This window comes from Odocoileus virginianus, unplaced genomic scaffold (assembly GCF_023699985.2).
Source record: "Odocoileus virginianus isolate 20LAN1187 ecotype Illinois unplaced genomic scaffold, Ovbor_1.2 Unplaced_Scaffold_16, whole genome shotgun sequence".
Classification (NCBI taxonomy): Eukaryota; Metazoa; Chordata; class Mammalia; order Artiodactyla; family Cervidae; genus Odocoileus; species Odocoileus virginianus.
The window spans coordinates 320485-341061 of NW_027224278.1; the positions used below are offsets into that span (position 1 = coordinate 320485).

A 20577-nucleotide genomic window follows, 5' to 3' on the forward strand; every position below is an offset into this window, starting at 1 on the left:
TTAATTGTTCCATGCTATATTTTAATATCTAGTAAGGGGCCAGTGTCCCTTGCATTGCTCTCGCTCATTTGTTGGTAGAAGACTTTTTGAAGGGAGTTTTGAGTCCAGACTTTTTTGTTTTCCTAAATATTTTATTTATTTTTATAGAATAAATAATGTAATAAATGCTAATAAAAGAATGTGATCTTTTCCCTAGAACTGCAATATGCTAACAATGTGATGCGCTTTGATTATGTCTGGCTTCGAGACCACTGCCGCTCGGCCTCTTGCTACAACTCTAAGACTCACCAGCGCAGCCTAGACACTGCCAGCGTGGATTTATGTATCCAGCCAAAGACCATTCATCTGGACGAGGCCACACTCTTTTTCACTTGTGAGTGGACAGGAGACTTGGTCTTCTTTGGGTACTTTTTGTTAAACAAATCATCCACATAATGAAAAATTATTCAGTAATAAAAAAAGAATGAAAGATTGATATGCATGATAACTTGGGGAAAGCACAAAGGAATTACAGTGAAGGAAAAATGTAGCTGCATGATTCCATTTATGTAACATTCATGAAATAACAGAATTATAGAGACAGTGAGCAGATTAGCAGTTGCCAGGACAAGAGGAGGAATGCTGTGGCTTTAAAGAGGTAACATGAAGGAGTCTTGTGGTAATGGCACACTTGAGTATTTTGACTATAGTAGTGGTTACATAAAGCTGCACATGTAATAACACTGCATAAAGTGCACACACACACACAGAAATAATTATTTATATAAATATATATAACTCACGAGATCTGAATGAGCTCTATGGATTGTATCAATACCACTTTCTTGATTTTGATATTGTACTGTGGTTGTACAAGATGTTAAACATTGGAGAAGGCTCAGGGAAGGGTGCATGAGACCTCTTTTATATATTTCTTTGTGACTTTATGTGAATCTATATTTCAAAATAACAAAAAAGCATTGGAAGAAGAAAAATTTATTTGACTACATTTTACTACTGATTTGTCTACAATGAAAAGAAAACATTACCATATATAGCACTTAATTTTTCCAGCAAGTATACTGGAAGATGATGCTGTTAAAGCGCTGCACTCAATATGCCAGCAAATTTGGAAAACTCAGCAGTGGCCACAGGACTGGAAAAGGTCAGTTTTCATTCCAATCCCAAAGAAAGGGCAATGCCAAAGAATGTTCAAACTACTGCACGATTGCACTCATCTCACACGCTAGCAAAGTAATGCTCAAAATTCTCCAAGCCAGGCTTCAACAGTATGTGAACTATGAACTTCCAGATTTTCAAGCTGGATTTAGAAAAGGCAGACAACCAGAGATCAAATTGCCAACATCTGTTGGATAATCAAAAAGGTAAGAGAGTTGCAAAAAACATCTACTTCTGCTTCATTGACTATGCCAAAGCCTTTGACTGTGTGGATCACCACAAACTGTGGAAAATTCTTCAAGAGATGGGAATACCAGACCACCTGACCTGCCTCCTGAGAAATCTGTATGCAGGTCAAGAAGCAACAGTTAGAACTGGACATGGAACAACAGACTGGTTCCAAATAGGAAAGGAGTATGTCAAGGCTGTATATTGTCACCCTGCTTATTTAACTTATATGCAGGGTATGTCATGAGAAACGCTGGGCTGGATGAAGCACAAGCTGGAATCTAGATTGCTGGGAGAGAGATCAATAACATCAGTTATGCAGATAACACCACCCTTATGGAAGAAAGCAAAGAATAACTAAAGAGCCACTTGATGAAAGTGAAAAAGGAGAGTGAAAAAGTTGGCTTAAAACTAAACATTCAGAAAACTAAGATCATGGCATCTGGTTCCATCACTTCATGGCAAATAGATGGGGAAACAATGGAAACAGTGAGAGACTTTATTTTGGGGGGCTCCAAAATCACTGCAGATAGTGACTGCAGCCATGAAATTAAAAGACTCTTGCTTCTTGGAAGAAAAGCTATGACCAACCTAGACAGCATATTAAAAAGCAGAGACATTACTTTGCCAACAAAGGTTCATCTAGGGGGGTGGTCCTAAGATGGCAGAGGAATAGGACGGGAAGACCACTTTCTCCCCCACAAATTCATCAAAAGAACATTTGAATGCTGAGCAAATTCCACAAAACAACTTCTGAATGCTGGCAGAGGACATCAGGCACCCAGAAAGGCAGCCCATTGTCTTTGAAAGGAGGTAGGACAAAATATAAAAGATAAAAAGAGAGACAAAAGAGATAGGGACAGAAATCCATCCCGGGAAGGGAGTCTTAAAAAAGAGAGGTTTCCAAACACCAGGAAACACTCTCACCGGCGGGTCTGTGGCAAGTCTTGGAATCTCAGAGGGCAACATAACTGGGAGGAAAAATAAATAAATAAATAATTAAAACCCACAGATTACATGCCTAATGGCAACTCCCAGCGGAGAAGCAGCCCAGACGCTCGCATCTGCCACTAGCAAGCGGGGGCTGGACAGGGAGGTGCGGGCTGCATTGCTTAGGGTAAGGACCTGGCCTGAATGCCCCAAGGGCAATCTGAGGGAACTAACTTGAGATAGCAACCCAGACTGTGGGATAGCTATCCCGGGAAAAGCCCTAACCTAAGACACTGCCAGGCCCACTCACAGAACAAAGGACTGAGCAGAGCTAGCTGGCTGCAGACCGGCCCATCCCCCGCTGGAGACAGGCAGGGCAGAGCAGCCAGAGCCAGAAGGGGACAGTCACCACCCCCAGAGAGGCATCCTCTACCAAACTGCAAGCAGGCTTCATTGCTAACCAAGACTTCTTGGGATTCTGGATGGTTGACATCCACCAGGAGGGTCACAGCCAGAGATCAGCTCCCCAGAAGAGACACACAGCACACCTGAGAAGGCGCGCCCGTTGTACACCCAGAAAACCAAGCGGCTGGGACAGGGGAGGGGATAAGACGCACCCTCCAACCTGGGGGTGACTGCGCTCACCAAGCACCTGGTCACCTGAGCTGCTCGGACCTGGGAAGGGCACAAAACGCACGCCCAACTGAGTCTGTGCCTTTGTGGAGTACCTGAGAACCTGAACCTGAGCAGCTTAGACCTGGGAAGTGCACACAACCCAGGGCCCACTTTAGACAGTTCCCCTGCAGAGCAACCTGGAGCCTGAGCAGTGTAGACTGGGAAACCACACACGCCGTGAGCAGGGGCAAACCCAGTGCGGCAGAGTGCGAGCGCTCCCCACACACGCCAGCTTTTTTTTTTTCTTTTTTTTTCATTTATTTTTATTAGTTGGAGGCTAATTACTTTACATCATTGCAGTGGTTTTTGTCATACATATGAAATGAATTAGCCATGGATTTACATGTATTCCCCATCCCAGTCCCCCCTCCCACCTCCCTCTCCACCCGATCCCTCTGGGTCTTCTCAGTGCACTAGGCCCCAGCACTTGTCTCATGTACCCAACCTGGGCTGGTGATCTGTTTCACCCTAGATAATATACATGTTTCAATGCTGTTCTCTTGAAACATCCCACCCTCGCCTTCTCCCAGAGTCCACAAGTCTGTTCTATACATCTGAGTCTCTTTTTCTGTTTTGCATATAGGGTTATCGTTACCATCTTTCTAAATTCCATATATATGTGTTAGTATACTGTAATGGTCTTTATCTTTCTGACTTACTTCGCTCTGTATAATGGGCTCCAGTTTCATCCATCTCATTAGAACTGATTCAAATGAATTCTTTTTAATGGCTGAGTAATATTCCATGGTGTATATGTACCACAGCTTCCTCATCCATTCGTCTGCTGATGGGCATGTAGGTTGCTTCCATGTCTTGGCTATTATAAACAGTGCTGCGATGAACATTGGGGTGCACGTGTCTCTTTCAGATCTGGTTTCCTCGGTGTGTATGCCCAGAAGTGGGATTGCTGGGTCATATGGCAGTTCTATTTCCAGCTTTTTAAGAAATCTCCACACTGTTTTCCATAGTGGCTGTACTAATTTGCATTCCCACCAACAGTGTAAGGGTTTCCTTTTCTCCACACCCTCTCCAGCATTTATTGCTTGTAGACTTTTGGATAGCAGCCATCCTGACTGGCATATAATGGTACCTCATTGTGGTTTTGATTTGCATTTCTCTGATAATGGGTGATGTTGAGCATCTTTTCATAAAACAGCTTATTTTTAAAGCAAACTTCATATATATATTTTATAATTTTTGTGACTTTGTTTTTTTTTTTAATATTGTATTTTTGAGAATCTAACCTCTACTCTAGATTTTTAATCTTTGCTTTTTGGTATTTGTTATCAATTTTGTACCTTTAAGAACCCAATCTTCAGTACCCATTTTTACTTGGGAGTGAGATTACTGGCTTGATTGCTCTCTCCCCCTTTTGACTCTCCTTTTTCTCCACCAGGTCACCTCTATCTCCTCCCTCCCCTTCTCTTCTCTACCCAACTCTGTGAATCTCTTTGTGTGTTCCGGGCTGTGGAGAACACTTAGGGAACTGATTACTGGCTGGATCTGTCTCTCTCCTTTTGATTCCCCCTTTTATCCTCCTGGCCACCTCTGTCTCCTTCCTCCCTCTTCTCTTCTCTGTGTAACTCTGTGAACATCTCTGAGGGATCCAGACTGTGGAGAGCACACAGGGAAGTGATTACTGGCTAGCTTGCTCTCTCCCCTTTTGATTCCCCCTCTTCTCTTCCTGGTCACCTCTATCTCCTTCCTCCCTCTTCTCTTCTCCATGCTACTCTGTGTACCTCTCTGGGTGTCCCTCATTGTGGAGAAACTTTTCATTTTTATTATCAGTGCTGTGTAGATTGAGAAGTCTCTTGAGGCTACTGTAAGAATAAGACTGAAAACCAGAGGCAGGAGGCTTAAGTCCAAAACCTGAGAACACCAGAGAACTCCTGACTCCAGGGAACATTAATCAATAAGAGCTCATCAAAAGCCTCCATACCTACACTGAAACCAAGCACCACCCAAGGGCCAACAAGTTCCAGAGCAAGACATACCATGCAAATTCTCCAGCAACACAGGAACATAGCCCTGAGCTTCAATATACAGGCTGCCCAAAGTCACACCAAACCCATTGACATCTCAAAACTCACTACTGAACACTTCATTGCACTCCAGAAAGAAGAATTCCAGCTCCACCCACCAGAACACCGACACAAGCTTCCCTAACCTGGAAACCTTGACAAGCCACCCGTCCAACCCCACCCACAGTGAGGAACCTCCACAACAAAGAGGAACCACAAACTGCCAGAATACGGAAAGGCCACCCCAAATGCAGCAATATAAACAAGATGAAAAGGCAGAGAAATACTCAGCAGGTAAAGGAACAGGATAAATGCCCACCAAACCAAACAAAAGAGGAAGAGATAGGGAATCTACCTGATAAAGAATTCCGAATAATGATAGTGAAAATGATCCAAAATCTTGAAAACAAAATGGAGTTACAGATAAATAGCCTGGAGACAAGGATTGAGAAGATGCAGTAGTAAAATTGAAGGATATAAAATTAACACACAGAAATCCCTTGCATTACTATAGACTAACAATGAGAAAACAGAGAAGTTAAGCAAACAATTCCATTCACAATTGCAACGAAAATAATTAAATACTTCGGAATCAGTCAGTTCAGTTCAGTTCAGTCACTCAGTCGTGTCCGACCCCATGAATCACAGCATGCCAGGCCTCCGTGTCCATCACCAACTCCCGGAGTTCACTCAAACTCATGTTCATCGAGTCGGTGATGCCATCCAGGCATCTCATCCTCTGTCGTCCCCTTCTCCTCCTGCCTCCAATCCCTCACAGCATCAGGGTCTTTTCCAATGAGTCAGTTATCCACATCAGGTGGCCAAAGTATTGGAGTTTCAGCTTCAGCATCAGTCCTTCCAATGAACACCCAGGACTTATCTCCTTTAGGATGGACTGGTTGGATCTCCTTGCAGTCCAAGGGACTCTCAAGAGTCTTCTCCAACACCACAGTTCAAAAGCATCAATTTTTTGGCGCTCAGCTTTCTTCATAGTCCAACTCTCACATCCATACATGACCACTGGAAAAACCATAGCCTTGACTAGACGGACCTTTGTTGGCAAAGTAATGTCTCTGCTTTTTAATATGCTATCTAGATTGGTCAAAACTTTCTTTCCAAGGAGTTATCACCTTTTAATTTCATGGCTACAGTGATCATCTGCAGTGATTTTGGAGCCCAAAAAATAAAGTCTGACACTGTTTCCCCATCTATTTCCCATGAAGTGATGGGACCAGATGCCATGATCTTAGTTTTCTGAATGTTGAGCTTTAAACCAACTTTTTCACTCTCCTCTTTCACTTTCATCAAGAGGCTTTTCAGTTCCTCTTCACTTTCTGCCATAAGGGTGGTGTCATCTACATATCTGAGGTTACTGATATTTCTCCCAGCAATCTTGATTCCAGCTTGTGCTTCTTCCAGCCCAGCGTTTCTCATGATGTACTCTGCATATAAGTTAAATAAGCAGGGTGACAATATACAGCCCTGACGTACTCCTTTTCCTATTTGGAACCAGTCAATTGTTCCATGTCCAGTTCTAACTGTTGCTTCCTGGCCTGCATATAGGTTTCTCAAGAGGCAGGTCAGGTGGTCTGGTATTCCATCTCTTGAAGAATTTTCCACAGTTTATTGTGATCCACACAGTCAAAGGCTTTGGCATAGTCAATAAAGCAGAAATAGATGTTTTTCTGGAACTCTCTTGCTTTTTCGATGATCCAGCAGATGTTGGCAATTTGATCTCTGGTTCCTCTGCCTTTTCTAAAACCAGCTTGAACATCTGGAAGTTCATGGTTCACGTATTGCTGAAGCCTGGCTTGGAGAATTTTGAGCATTACTTTACTAGCGTGTGAGATACTCGGGAATATATCTACGTAAAGAAACAAAAGACCTATATATAGAAAACTATAAAACACTGATGAAAGAAATCAAAGAGGACACAAATAGATGGAGAAATATACCATGTTCATGGATCAGAAGAATCAATATAGTGAAAATGAGTATACTACCCAAAGCAATCTATAGATTCAGTGCAATCCCTATTAAGCTACCAATGGTATTTTTCAGAGAATCTAGAACAAATAATTTCACAATTTGTATGGAAATACAAAAACACCTCAAATAGCCAAAGCAATCTTGAGAAAGAAAAATGGAACTAGAGGAATCCACCTGCCTGATTTCAGGCTCTACTACAAAGCTACAGTCATCAAGACAGTACGGTACTGGTGCAAAGACAGAAGTATAGATCAGTGGAACAAAATAGAAAGCCCAGAGACAAATCCACACACCTGTGGACACCTTATCTTTGACAAAGGAAGCAAGAATATACAATGGACAAAAGACAGTCTCTTTAACAAGTGGTGCTGGGAAAACTGGTCAACCACTTGTAAAAGATTGAAACTAGAACACTTTCTAACACCATACACAAAAATAAACTCAAAATGGATTAAAGGTCTAAACGTAAGACCAGAAACTATAAAACTCCTAGAGGAAAACATAGGTGAAACACTTTCTGACATAAATCACAGCAGGATCCTCTTATGACCCACCTCCCAGAATATTGGAAACAAAAGCAAAAATAAACAAATGGGACCTAATGAAACTTAAAAGCTTTTGCACAACAAAGGAAACTATAAGCAAGGTGAAAAGACAGCCTTCAGAGTAGGAGAAAATAATAGCAAATGAAGCAACTGACAAAGAATTAATCTCAAAAATATACAAGCAACTCCTGCAGCTCAATTTCAGAAAAATAAACGACCCAATCAAAAAATGGGCCAAAGAACTAAACAGACATTTCTCCAAAGAAGACATACAGATGGCTAACAAACACATTCAAAGATGCTCAACATCACTCATTATCAGAGAAATGCAAATCAAAACCACAATGAAGTACCATCTCACACCAGTCAGAATGGCTGCTATCCAAAAGTCTACAAACAATAAATGCTGGAGAGGGTGTGGAGAAAAGGGAACCCTCTTACACTGTTGGTGGGAATGCAAACTAGTACAGCCACTATGGAGAACAGTGTGGAGATTCCTTTAAAAACTGGAAATAGACCTGCCATATGACCCAGCAATCCCACTCCTGGGCATACACACCGAGGAAACCAGATCTGAAAGAGACATGTGCACCCCAGTGTTCATCACAGCACTGTTTATAATAGCCAGGACATGGAAGCAACCTAGATGTCCATCAGCAGACAAATGGATAAGAAAGCTGTGGTACATATACACAATGGAATATTACTCAGCCATTAAAAAGAATACATTTGAATCAGTTCTAATGAGGTGGATGAAATTGAGGCCTATTATACAAAGTGAAGTAACCCAGAAAGAAAAACACCAATACAGTATGAAAGTGAAAGTGAAGTCACTCAGTCGTGTCCGACTCTTTGCGACCCCATGGACTGTAGCCCACCAGGCTCCTCTATCCATGGGATTCTCCAGGCAAGAATACTGGAATGGTTTGCCATTTCCTTCTCCAGGGGATCTTCCCTACCCAGGGATCGAACCTGGGTCTCCCGCATTGCAGGCAGACGCTTTAACTTCTGAGTCACCGTTGAAGCCAATACAGTATACTAATGCATATATATGGAATTTAGAAAGATGGTAATGATAACCCTATATGCGAGACAGCAAAAGAGACACAGATGTATAGAACAGTCTTTTGGACTCTGTGGGAGAGGGCGAGGGTGGGATGATTTGGGAGAATGGCATTGAAACATGTATATTATCATATGTGAAACGAATCGCCAGTCCAGGTTCAATGCATGAGACAGGGTGCTTGGGGCTGGTGCACTGGGATAACAGAGGGATGGGATGGGGAGGGAGGTGGGAGGGGGGTTCAAGATGGGGAACACATGTACACCCGTGGTGATTCATGTCAATGTATGGCAAAACCACTACAATATTGTAAAATAATTAGCCTCCAAATAAATGAATTTATATTTTTTAAAAAAAGGTTTATCTATTCAAAGCTATGGTTTTTTCCAGTAGTCATGTATGAATGTGAGAGTTGGACTATAAAGAAAGCTGAGCACCGAAGAATTGATTTTTTTTTATGATTGGTTTTTTTTTCATTTATTTTTATTAGTTGGAGGCTAATTACTTTACAATATTGTAGTGGGTTTTGTCATACATTGAAATGAATTAGCCATGGATTTACATGTATTCCCCATCCCGATCCCCCCTCCCACCTCCCTCTCCACCCAATCCCTCTGGGTCTTCCCAGTGCACCAGGTCTGAGCACTTGTCTCATGCATCCAACCTGGGCTGGTGATCTGTTTCACCCTAGATAATATACATTTTTCGACACTGTTCTCTTGAAACATCCCACCCTCGCCTTCTCCCACAGAGTCCAAAAGTCTGAAAAGAGACACAGATGTAAAGAATTGATGTTTTTGAACTGTGGTGTTGGAGAAGACTCTTGAGAGTCCCTTGGACTGCAAGGAGATCCAACCAGTCAATCCTAAAGGAAATCAATCCTGAATATTCATTGGAAGGATTGATGCTGAAGCTGAAACTCCAATACTTTGGCCACCCTGATGCAAAGAGCCAACTCATTGGAAAAGACCTTGATGCTGGGAAAGATTGAGGGCAGGAGGAGAAGGGGACGACAGAGGATGAGATGGTTGGATGGCATCACCGACTCAATGGACATGAGTTTGAGTAAGCTCCAGGAGTTGGTGAAGGACAGGAAAGCCTGGCATGCTGCAGTCCATGAGGTTGCAAAGAGTTGGACATGACTGAGCAACTGAACTGAACTGATACTAGAGGAGGACACCTAGAAACTTGTGCATGGTTTTTTCTGGACTTGGCCCTATGCACCTTTTCCCCTTGTTGATTTCAATCTCTATTCTTTAACTGAAATAAATCTTAACTGGACTATAACAGCTTTTTTAAAAAAGAAAGAAAGCATACCATAGAAAGTTTAAAAAAAAAAAAACAACTGACTTTGCAAAATATTTGTAGAGTATATGATTATATATATATATGTGTGTGTGTGTGTGTGTGTGTGTGTATATATATATATGTATGTACGTATGTATGTATATATAGTGCTATTACCAATTTGCAAGAAAAGCACCAGTGTTCCAAAGTAAATGTGAGAAAGAAGTGAACAGTCATTAAACAACAAGTCAGGAAACATTCTGTAAAGGGCCAGACAGTAAAGATTTTAATCTATGTTGAGTACACTGTCTCTGTCACAACGTGTCAGTTCTTTGGTAGTAGGGTAGAAACAGCTATAGAAAATACGTACTACAAAGCAGATGTTACAAAAACAATTCTGGGCAGGTTTGGCTACTAGCTCAGTTTGGTAACCCTTGCATGTAAAAAATATAGATGTCTAACAAATGTTCTTCTTCACCTTAAATAACTTAAATTTATTATAATAGGAGTTTTATTTACCAAATTAGAAAAAAAGTATGTTTAAAAAGTAAGAATACTCAATTTTGATGGGCACTCATATATGCGTATATTGTTGGAGGGGATGAAAATCAGTAGACTTTCTAGAAAGTAATCTGGTTATAGGTATCAAGACTCTTAAAAGTTTGTGTCTTTGGATTTAAAAATTCTACCTTCTGTGTGTCTCTTTTAAGAAAATTATCAGAAAAATGGACAAGGATGATCACTATTAATTAATAGGGAGACTTATCAAAAATACAACTACATGCCCCGGGAGAACAGACTGGTTAGGTAAATCTTGGTAGTCCATATTCTGAAAATTATAGGTATTAATTTTTTGAAGGCTTAATTTTTTAATGAAAAAATTATTCTTAAAATTTAAGTGACAAAGGCAGGGTGCAAACTGATACATACATATATATATATATATATATTTGTGTGTGTGTGTATATATATATATATATAAAATGTTTTCACAATATGTTATGTAAAGTAAAAGTATGCATACAGAAAACTAGAAGGAATGATTGCAAGCTGTGAATAGTGGTGTCATCTAGATAATCGAATAAATATATCTGACCTTTTCATTTCCTCATACTTTTTTATGCTTTCCAAATTCTTTATGATACTTTTACTATAATGGTGTAGAAATTTGAAAGAGAGAAACAGAGACAGAGAGGTAGAAAGAAAAGGAGAGAGAAAATGTCAGGATAGCCTTTCACTCCTCTTGCTGTATCCTTTGCTTACTCCTTTGCTTATCCTGAATATTTTCTAAAACATTTTAGGAGCTGGCTTTTTTACTTTTTGTGGAGCAGCGGACAAAGGTATCATGTTGTATTGATATCATATCATTAGACCAAACTGCCCTAATTCATTTATAAGAGGGATATAGAGGCCCTTTACTATGTAGCTATAGTTTCATAAACTTATTTTCCTGCTGAGAAGATTTATTTGTTCGTTCATTCACTTATTAATTTATACTACTCAACTGAGAAATATTTCTGTCTCAGGAACATTCCAGGCATTCATTTGAATTTGGTTTCATAAACAATACAGATGTGCATGTGTGCTAAGTCACTTCAGTCATGTCCGACTCTTTGCGACCCCATGGATTGTAGCCCACCAGGCTCCTCTGTCCATGGGATTCTCCAGGCAAGAATGCTGGAGTGGGTTGCTGTGCCCTCCTCCAGGGGATCTTCCCGACCCAGGAATCGAACCTGCATCTCTTATGTCTCCTGCATTGGCAGGCAGTTTCTTTACCACTAGTGCTACCTGGGAAACCCCATAAACAATACCAGATTGGGTAATTGGTTGCTGAAAATAATATTCTTAACCAGTAAATTATTGGCAGTATATATAATTATTATTTTTAATACCTTTTATTTTTTTCCTAAAAAGGGCCAGATGGTCACGTGACTAGATATGATTTGGATTGGCTGGTGAAAAACAGCTATGAAGGGCAGAAACAAAAGGTCATCCAACCTAGAATCTTATGGAATGCTGAAATCTACCAGCAAGCCCAAGTTCCAGCTATAGATTTCCAGACCTTCTTAGAAACCAAGGAGGGACTGAAGAACTTTCTGCAGAACTTTCTACTCTATGGAATTGCTTTTGTAGAAAATGTCCCTCCTACTCAGGAACACACAGAGAAGCTGGCAAAAAGGATCAGCTTGATCAGGTGAGTCATTAGTTTTCTGATGTGCAGAAGTTAATTTCCAGAGCATTAACATCAGTAAAATAATATGACAGGTACAGTCACCCTTGTTTTTCCAGAATATTCTGTGGCCTGAATAAGGAGATTGCCATTTATAGTGCTTTATTTGAAGCCCAAATTTCTAATCTCTAAAGACACTTACATGTTAAATATGATGACTTCAAAGTTGTTGTCTTTTTTCAAGCCCAGTGACAAAGTAAGAATTATTCATTATACTCTAGAAAGAGCACTAACTTTGAGTAAAGATAGCCAGACTGTAGTCTGAGTTCTACCATCAAGCAGTTGGGTAAACACACACTCCTACCCATAATCCCTGTCCCTGTCACCTCTATTTTCCCATCTGATCAGTAAAAGGATTGAATAAGATGATATCTAAAGATATCTACTTTTGACCTGTTATTCCTAAGGCTTAATTCAGACACTGGTTGTTAATAATACTGCCCTATACTGTACAGCCAAAGCCTTTGACTGTGTGGATCACAATAAACTGTGGAAAATTCTTCAAGAGATGGGAATACCAGACCATCTGACCTGCCTCTTGAGAAACCTATATGCAGGTCAGGAAGCAACAGTTAGAACTGGACATGGAACAACAGACTGGTTCCAAATAGGAAAAGGAGTATGTCAGGGCTGTATATTGTCACCCTGCTTATTTAACTTATATGCAGAGTACATCATGAGAAATGCTGGGCTGGAAGAAGCACAAGCTGGAATCAAGATTGCTGGGAGAAATATCAGTAACCTCAGATATGCAGATAACACCACCCTTATGGCAGAAAGTGAAGAGGAACTAAAAAGCCTCTTGATGAAAGTGAAAGAGGAGAGTGAAAAAGTTGACTTAAAGCTCAACATTCAGAAAACTAAGATCATGGCATCTGGTCCCATCACTTCATGGGAAATAGATGGGGAAACAGTGTCAGACTTTATTTTTGGGGGCTCCAAAATCACTGCAGATGATGATTGTAGCCATGAAATTAAAAGGTGCTTACTCCTTGGAAGGAAAGTTATGACCAACCTAGATAGCATATTAAAAAGCAGAGACATTACTTTGCCAACAAAGGTCTGTCTAGTCAAGGCTATGGTTTTTCCAGTGGTCATGTATGGATGTGAGAGTTGGACTATAAAGAAAGCTGAGAGCCAAAAAATTGATGCTTTTGAACTGTGGTGTTGGAGAAGACTCTTGAGAGTCCCTTGGACTGCAAGGAGATCCAACCAGTCCATCCTAAAGGAGATCAGTCCTGGGTGTTCATTGGAAGGACTGATGCTGAAGCTGAAACTCCAATACTTTGGCCACCTGATGTGAAGAGTTGACTCATTGGAAAAGACCCTGATGCTGGGAGGGATTGGGGGCAGGAGGAGAAGGGGACGACAGAGGATGAGATGGCTGGATGGCATCACCAACTCAATGGACATGAGTTTGAGTGAACTCCGGGAGTTGGTGATGGACAGGGAGGCCTGGCGTGCTGCAATTCATGGGGTCTCAAAGAGTCGGACACGACTGAGTGACTGAACTGAACTGATACTGTACAGCATTTAAGCAGCATATTCACATCAATGATTTTAATTGGTTAGTATAATAGTCCTGATAAGTGTATATTTTATCTCCTGTTCCAATGATGAGACGCTTGAGGATCAGATGTATTGAGTGGCTTGACCAGAATTGCTCTTCTAGTAAGGAGTAGAACTGGAATTCAAGAAAGCTCAGGTTTTCTGATCTTAAGTACAAAGTTCTTTCCATTGCATTTCTAGGTAGTATATAGGTTTATCTTCTGTAGTATTAATGTTAGGTAAACTGAGTTTGTCATAGTTAGTACTTTCCTTTTACTTCATAAGAACCAGATATAGCTCATTGTGTAGCAGATGGTATGCTGGGTCATTTGCCCATGATGTATGTATCTCAAGGAGAGATATATAGTAACAGTGATACAGCAAGTCTCACTAAATACTTGCTAATATAAACTATTCTTTTCTCTTTTTTTATTCTTCCATGTCTAAAAGGTAGGTGAAGATCTACATTAATCAGTTCTAAAAGCAGCTACCCCAAAACATCTTTTTCTATGTGAGGAAGGTGAGTGCAGGACAGAAATGTGAACCTGAAAGCTGTTCAAAGCAGACACATAAACAGAGTGAGATGGTTCCCTGTTTTCTGACTACATTATCCTTCCACTTATTCCCCCCAGCTTCCTAGAATATTACTCAGTGGTGGGATCATTGAGACAGGTGATGAGTTCAACTGTTTTCTTTACTTTATAGTTGGATATCTGGAGCCAAAAAATAAAAGTTCTATTTTTATTTGTCAATAAGCTAAGTATTGGAAAGAGTTTTGAGTGACAAGAATGAAATTTTCAAATAGCTAAAAAGGCTTTCCTATGCTATATTTGACAGAGAAACCATCTATGGGAGGATGTGGTTTTTCACTTCAGACTTCTCCAGGGGTGACACTGCATACACCAAGCTAGCTCTGGATCGGCACACTGATACCACCTATTTTCAAGAGCCCTGTGGGTAGGTGTATTAGAATTTTCCAAAGTTAGATCATTACATGTGATGGTCTTGAATATTTTCTTAATCATTTTCTGTTTTATTTGAACCAAGATCATATCTGCTGCTGCTTATTTACATAACTATCTCTTTTCTACTTAGAAATATGATCATTTTTAAAGACTCATAGGAATAAAAATTTTTGAAATGATTGAAAATCTACCTTACTACATGAATGGATCTTAATTTTGTTTAATTTACATTTTTATCAAAGTATTGCAAATAATTTACCAAAAATGTATTTATTAACCATTGGTTTGGGAATTTGTACAGTTTTTCATATTTAGTTAATATATTGCAAGTTCAGCTCAGTCACTCAGTCGTGTCTCACGCTTTGTGACCCCATGGAGTGCAGCACGCCAGGCCTCCCTGTCCATCACCAACTCCCAGAGTTTACTCAAACTCATGTCCATTGAGTCAGTGATGCCATCCAACCATCTCATCCTCTGTCATCCCCTTCTCCCACCTTCAATCTTTCCCAGCATCAGGGTCTTTTCAAATGAGTCAGCTCTTCACATCAGGTGGCCAAAGTATTGGAGTTTCAGCTTCAGCATCAGTCCTTCCAATGAATATTCAGGACTGATTTCCTTTAGGATAGACTGGTTGGATCTTCTTGCAGTTGTAGGATCTCCTTGCAATTATATTGCCAAGGAGTCAATATTCTAAACACAGCTGCTTTAGCTATGGTATTAAGAAGAATTTGAATCCAATTTACAAGAAGTTGGAGGGAAAATGTGAATGAAAAATAACCTTTTTAAGTAAATTTATTCATTTTAATTGGAGGCTAATTACTTTACAATATTGTAGTGGTTTTGCCATACATTGACATGAATCTGCCATGGATGTACATGTGTTCCCCATCCTGAACTCCCTCCCACCTCCCTCCCCATCCCATCCCTCTGGGTCATCCCAGTGCACCAGCCCCGAGCACCCTGTCTCATGCATCAAACCTGGACTGGTGATTCGTTTCACATATGATAATATACATGTTTCAATGCCATTCTCCCAAATCATCCCACCCTCACCCTCTCCCACAGAGTCCAAAAGACTGTTCTATACATCTGTGTCTCTTTTGCTGTCTTGCATATAGGGTTATCGTTACCATCTTTCTAAATTCCATATATATGCGTTAGTATGCTGTATTGATGTTTTTCTTTCTGGCTTACTGGCCTATATAATAGGCTCCAGTTTCATCCACCTCATTAGAACTGATTCAAATGTATTCTTTTAATGGCTGAGTAATATTCCATTGTGTATATGTACCACAGCTTTCTTATCCATTTGTCTGCTGATGGACATCTAGGTTGCTTCCATGTCCTGGCTATTATAAACAGTGCTGTGATGAACACTGGGGTACATGTGTCTCTTTCAATTCTGGTTTCCTCGGTGTGTATGCCCAGGAGTGGGATTGCTGGGTCATATGGCAGTTCTATTTCCAGTTTTTAAAGGAATCTCCACACTGTTCTCCATAGTGGCTGTACTAGTTTGCATTCCCACCAACAGTGTAAGAGGGTTCCCTTTTCTCCACACCCTCTCCAGCATTTATTGTTTGTAGACTTTTGGATAGCAGCCATTCTGACTGGTGTGAGATGGTACTTCATTGTGGTTTTGATTTGCATTTCTCTGATAATGAGTGATGTTGACCATCTTTGAATGTGTTTTTTTTTAGCCATCTGGATGTCTTCTTTGGAGAAATGTCTGTTTAGTACTTTGGCCCATTTTTTGATTGGGTCGTTTATTTTTCTGAAATTGAGCTGCAGGAGTTGCTTGTGTATTTTTTTTTATTTTTATTTTTTTCCATTAATTTTTATTAGTTGGAGGCTAATTACTTTACATCATTGCAGTGGTTTTTGTCATACATTGAAATGAATTAGCCATGGATTTACATGTTTTCCCCATCCCGGTCCCCCCTCCCACCTCCCTCTCCACCCGATCCCTCTGGGTCTTCCCAGTGCACCAGGCCCGAGCACTTGTCTCATGCACCCAACCTGTGCTGGTGATCTGTTTCACCCTAGATAATATACATGTTTCGATGCTGTTCTCTTGAAACATCCCACCCTCACCTTCTCCCACAGAGTCCACAAGTCTGTTCTATACATCTGAGTCTCTTTTTCTGTTTTGCATATGGAATACTACTCAGCCATTAAAAAGAATTCATTTGAATCAGTTCTAATGAGATGGATGAATCTGGAACCCATTATACAGAGCGAAGTAAGCCAGAAAGATAAAGACCATTACAGTATACTAACACATATATATGGAATTTAGAAAGATGGTAACGATAACCCTATATGCAAAACAGAAAAAGAGACTCAGATGTATAGAACAGACTTGTGGACTGGGAGAAGGCGAGGGTGGGATGTTTCAAGAGAACAGCATCGAAACATGTATATTATCTAGGGTGAAACAGATGACCAGCCCAGGTTGGGTGCATGAGACAAGTGCTCGGGCCTGGTGCACTGGGAAGACCCAGAGGGATCAGGTGGAGAGGGAGGTGGGAGGGGGGACTGGGATGGGGAATGCGTGTGAATCCATGGCTAATTCATTTCAATGTATGACAAAAACCACTGCAATGATGTAGAGTAATTAGCCTCCAACTAATAAAAATAAATGGAAAAAATAAAAATAAAATAAAATCTCCCACTATTATTGTGTTATTAATTTCCCCTTTCATACTTGTTAGCATTTGTCTTACATATTGCAGTGCTCCTATGTTGGGTGCATATACATTTATAATTGTTATATCTTATTCTTGGATTGATCCTTTGATCATTATGTAGTGTCCTTCTTTGTCTCTTTTCACGGCCTTTATTTCAAAGTCTATTTTATCTGATATGAGTATTGCTACTCCTGCTTTCTTTGGGTATGGAGTATCTTTTTCCAGCCCTTCACTTTCAGTCTGTATGTGTCCCTTGTTTTGAGGTGGGTCTCTTGTAGACAACATATATATGGGTCTTGTTTTTGTGTCCATTCAGCCAGTCATTGTTTTTTGTTTGGGGCATTCAACCTATTTACATTTAAGGTAATTATTGATAAGTATGATCCCGTTGCCATTTACTTGTTGTTTGGGGTTCGAGTTTATACACCCTTTCTGTGTTTCCTGTCTAGAGAAGATCCTTTAGCATTTGTTGGAGAGCTGGTTTGGTGGTGCTGAATTCTCTCAGCTTTTGCTTGTCTGTAAAGCTTTTGATTTCTCCTTCATATTTGAATGAGATCCTTGCTGGGTACAGTAATCTGGGTTGTAGGTTTTTCTCTTTCATCACTTTAAGTATGTCCTGCCATTCCCTTCTGGCCTGAAGAGTTTCTATTGAAAGATCAGCTGTTATCCTTATGGGAATCCCCTTGTGTGTTATTTGTTGTTTTTCCCTTGCTGCTTTTAATATTTGTTCTTTGTGTTTGATCTTAGTTAATTTATTAATATGTGTCTTGGGGTGTTTTGCCTTGGGTTTACCCTGTTTGGGACTCTCTGTGTTTCTTGGACTTGGGTGACTATTTCCTTCCCCATTTTAGGGAAGTTTTCAACTATTATCTCCTCAAGTATTTTCTCATGGTCTTTCTTTTTGTCTTCTTCTTCTGGAACTCCTATGATTCGAATGTTGGGGCATTTAACATTGTCCCAGAGGTCTCTGAGGTTGTCCTCATTTCTTTTAATTCTTTTTCTTTTTTCCTCTCTGCTTCATTTATTTCTACCATTCTATCTTCTACCTCACTTATCCTATCTTCTGCCTCTGTTATTCTACTGTTGGTTCCCTCCAGAGTGTTTTTGATCTCATTTGTTGCATTATTCATTATATATTGACTCTTTTTTATTTCTCCTATGTCGAAAAATAACCTTCTTGTGTGGACTCAGTAGCTATTGAGCCAAAGATAATATACGCCATCCTTTTTTCCAGCTTTATTGATATATAATTGATGTATAACATTGTGTAAATATGAGTTGTACAATGTGTTGATTTGATACAGTTATGTACTGTGACATGATCACCACTAGTAGCTAACAGAGACTAGATCTTTCTCATCACAGAAAAGAAATGGTAATTACTTGATATGATAGATACCATACTTAACTTTCCTACCATTTGCCACTTATTAGAGGTATCTCTATGGCTATTTTTTTGCTGCTGTTTCTGTTGTTTGTTGATCTTCTACATAGAGATAATGAACCTGAGGCACAAATATATTAGTAAAATATGTGTAAGTATGAATTCATAAGGGCTTTCCAGGTGGCACTAGTGGTAAAGAATCCACCTGCCAATGCAGGAGACATAAGAGGGGCGAGTTCAATCCCTGGGTTGGGAAGATGCCCTGGAGGAGGCATGGAAACCCACTCCAGTATTCTTGCCTGGAGAACCCCATGGACAGAGGAGCCTGGTGGGCTACAGTCCATGGTGTTGCACAGAGTCAGACATGACTGAAGTACTTAGCACATACGCACACATGAATTCAAAAGACAATACGAGAGGATGATGATATCCTTGATTGTAGTTACTCTGATTTCCTTTGAGGATTGGAACCTAAGAATGTTTGCTTCATTAAAGGAAGAATAAAACATCTTTTAGATATCTGGCTCAGTGTTGTCGATATACAAAACCACCCACAGATCTGCATTCTCATTCTCTGGGATACAGAAGGAAGAATATGAGGAAGTGGGATGAGAAACAGTTGGACAGGAGTTGAGGTTCAAATATTGACTAGCTGTTTTCTCTCTTACCACTACTGTAGACACCCAGTTGGCTGTGCATTTAATTTAACCCTTTCTAGTCAATGGGGAGAGCCAAGTACATCAGCAGTACAGTGAGAGTGGTTGAGTTCAGGCTATGGCATCAACCAGACCTGGATTTACATCCCAGCTGGAACATGCATTAGCTTTGTGATCTTGGAAAAGAACCTCTCGGTGCCTTAGTTTTTTCATCTGTAGAATGGGACTAGTAATAAAGCCTGCCCATTAGTATTGCTTAGGGATTAAGTTGGGCTTCCAGGTGGCCCTAGTGGTAAAGGACTCACCTGCCAATGCCGGAAACATAACAGCCATGGGTTCGATCCCTGGGTTGGGAAGATCCCCTGGAGGAAGGGATGGCAATCCACTCCAGTATTCTTGCCTGGAGAATCCCATAGATAGGGAAACCTGGCAGGCTACAGCCCATGAGGTCGCAAAGAGTCAGACACCACTGAAGCAACTTAGCACACACACAGGGATTAAGTTACATGATGTATTTAAAGCACTTGGATACTTCCTGGAATGTATGAAGTGTTCAATAAATGCTAGTTATTGTTCTTATCATTTTAGCCATTGTCATCATCATCATCATCGTTTTATGCCTTATGCTTTCTAAAGTTACCTTTGCTCAGGATCTCATTCTTTCCGACTTCTTCGGGGATTTCTCATACCTATCAACTTCTCAGTTCTTAAATCTCTACTTTTGTACACTTCTTTGACTCTGTCTTCCTCTGCTTACAGCCCTGCCTTATTCCTCACCCTCACAGCTAGGCTTATTAAAATAATTATCTACATTCAGTATCTTTTCATTCTCACTTCTTATTCACTCTTCAAACCTGTAGTCAGCTAGTTTATCCAACCACGTCTCAATTACAATTGCTCTCTCCAAAGTCACCAGCAAGTAACTTATTTCAATCACCAGTATGTACCTTAAAGTGTTTATCTTATTTGAATCCTGGGGCCATTAACCTCTACCTCTTCTTAAATAGCCTTTCTTTTCTAGTTTTCCTTCTACATCTATAGTCAGTTTTCCTCAGTCTCCTATGCTGGCTTATTTTCTTTTGTCTGTGTCATAAATATTATTGTTCCTCAAGATTTTCTCCTTCTCCTTCTTTTCTTGCTTGAAATTATCTCTCCAAATGACTTCTATGCTCTTGGCTTTAGCCATCACCTACAGACAGCTACAGACAGGA

The 20577-nt window shown here is 40.3% G+C and overlaps 1 protein-coding gene across 2 annotated transcripts in view; it reads left to right on the forward strand.

Annotated features, from left to right (window-relative positions):
* The window catches only part of TMLHE (trimethyllysine hydroxylase, epsilon), a 58236-nt gene that overhangs the window by 29944 nt on the left and 7715 nt on the right, over positions 1–20577 (forward strand). The window contains exons 3-5 of one of the 2 annotated variants that reach the window (XM_020912584.2): positions 197–373; positions 11811–12090; positions 14512–14631. In XM_020912584.2, the coding sequence (XP_020768243.2) occupies positions 197–373; positions 11811–12090; positions 14512–14631 (577 nt within the window). The remainder of the gene's footprint in view (positions 1–196; positions 374–11810; positions 12091–14511; positions 14632–20577) is intronic. The other variant, XM_020912585.2, reaches the window with a different exon arrangement.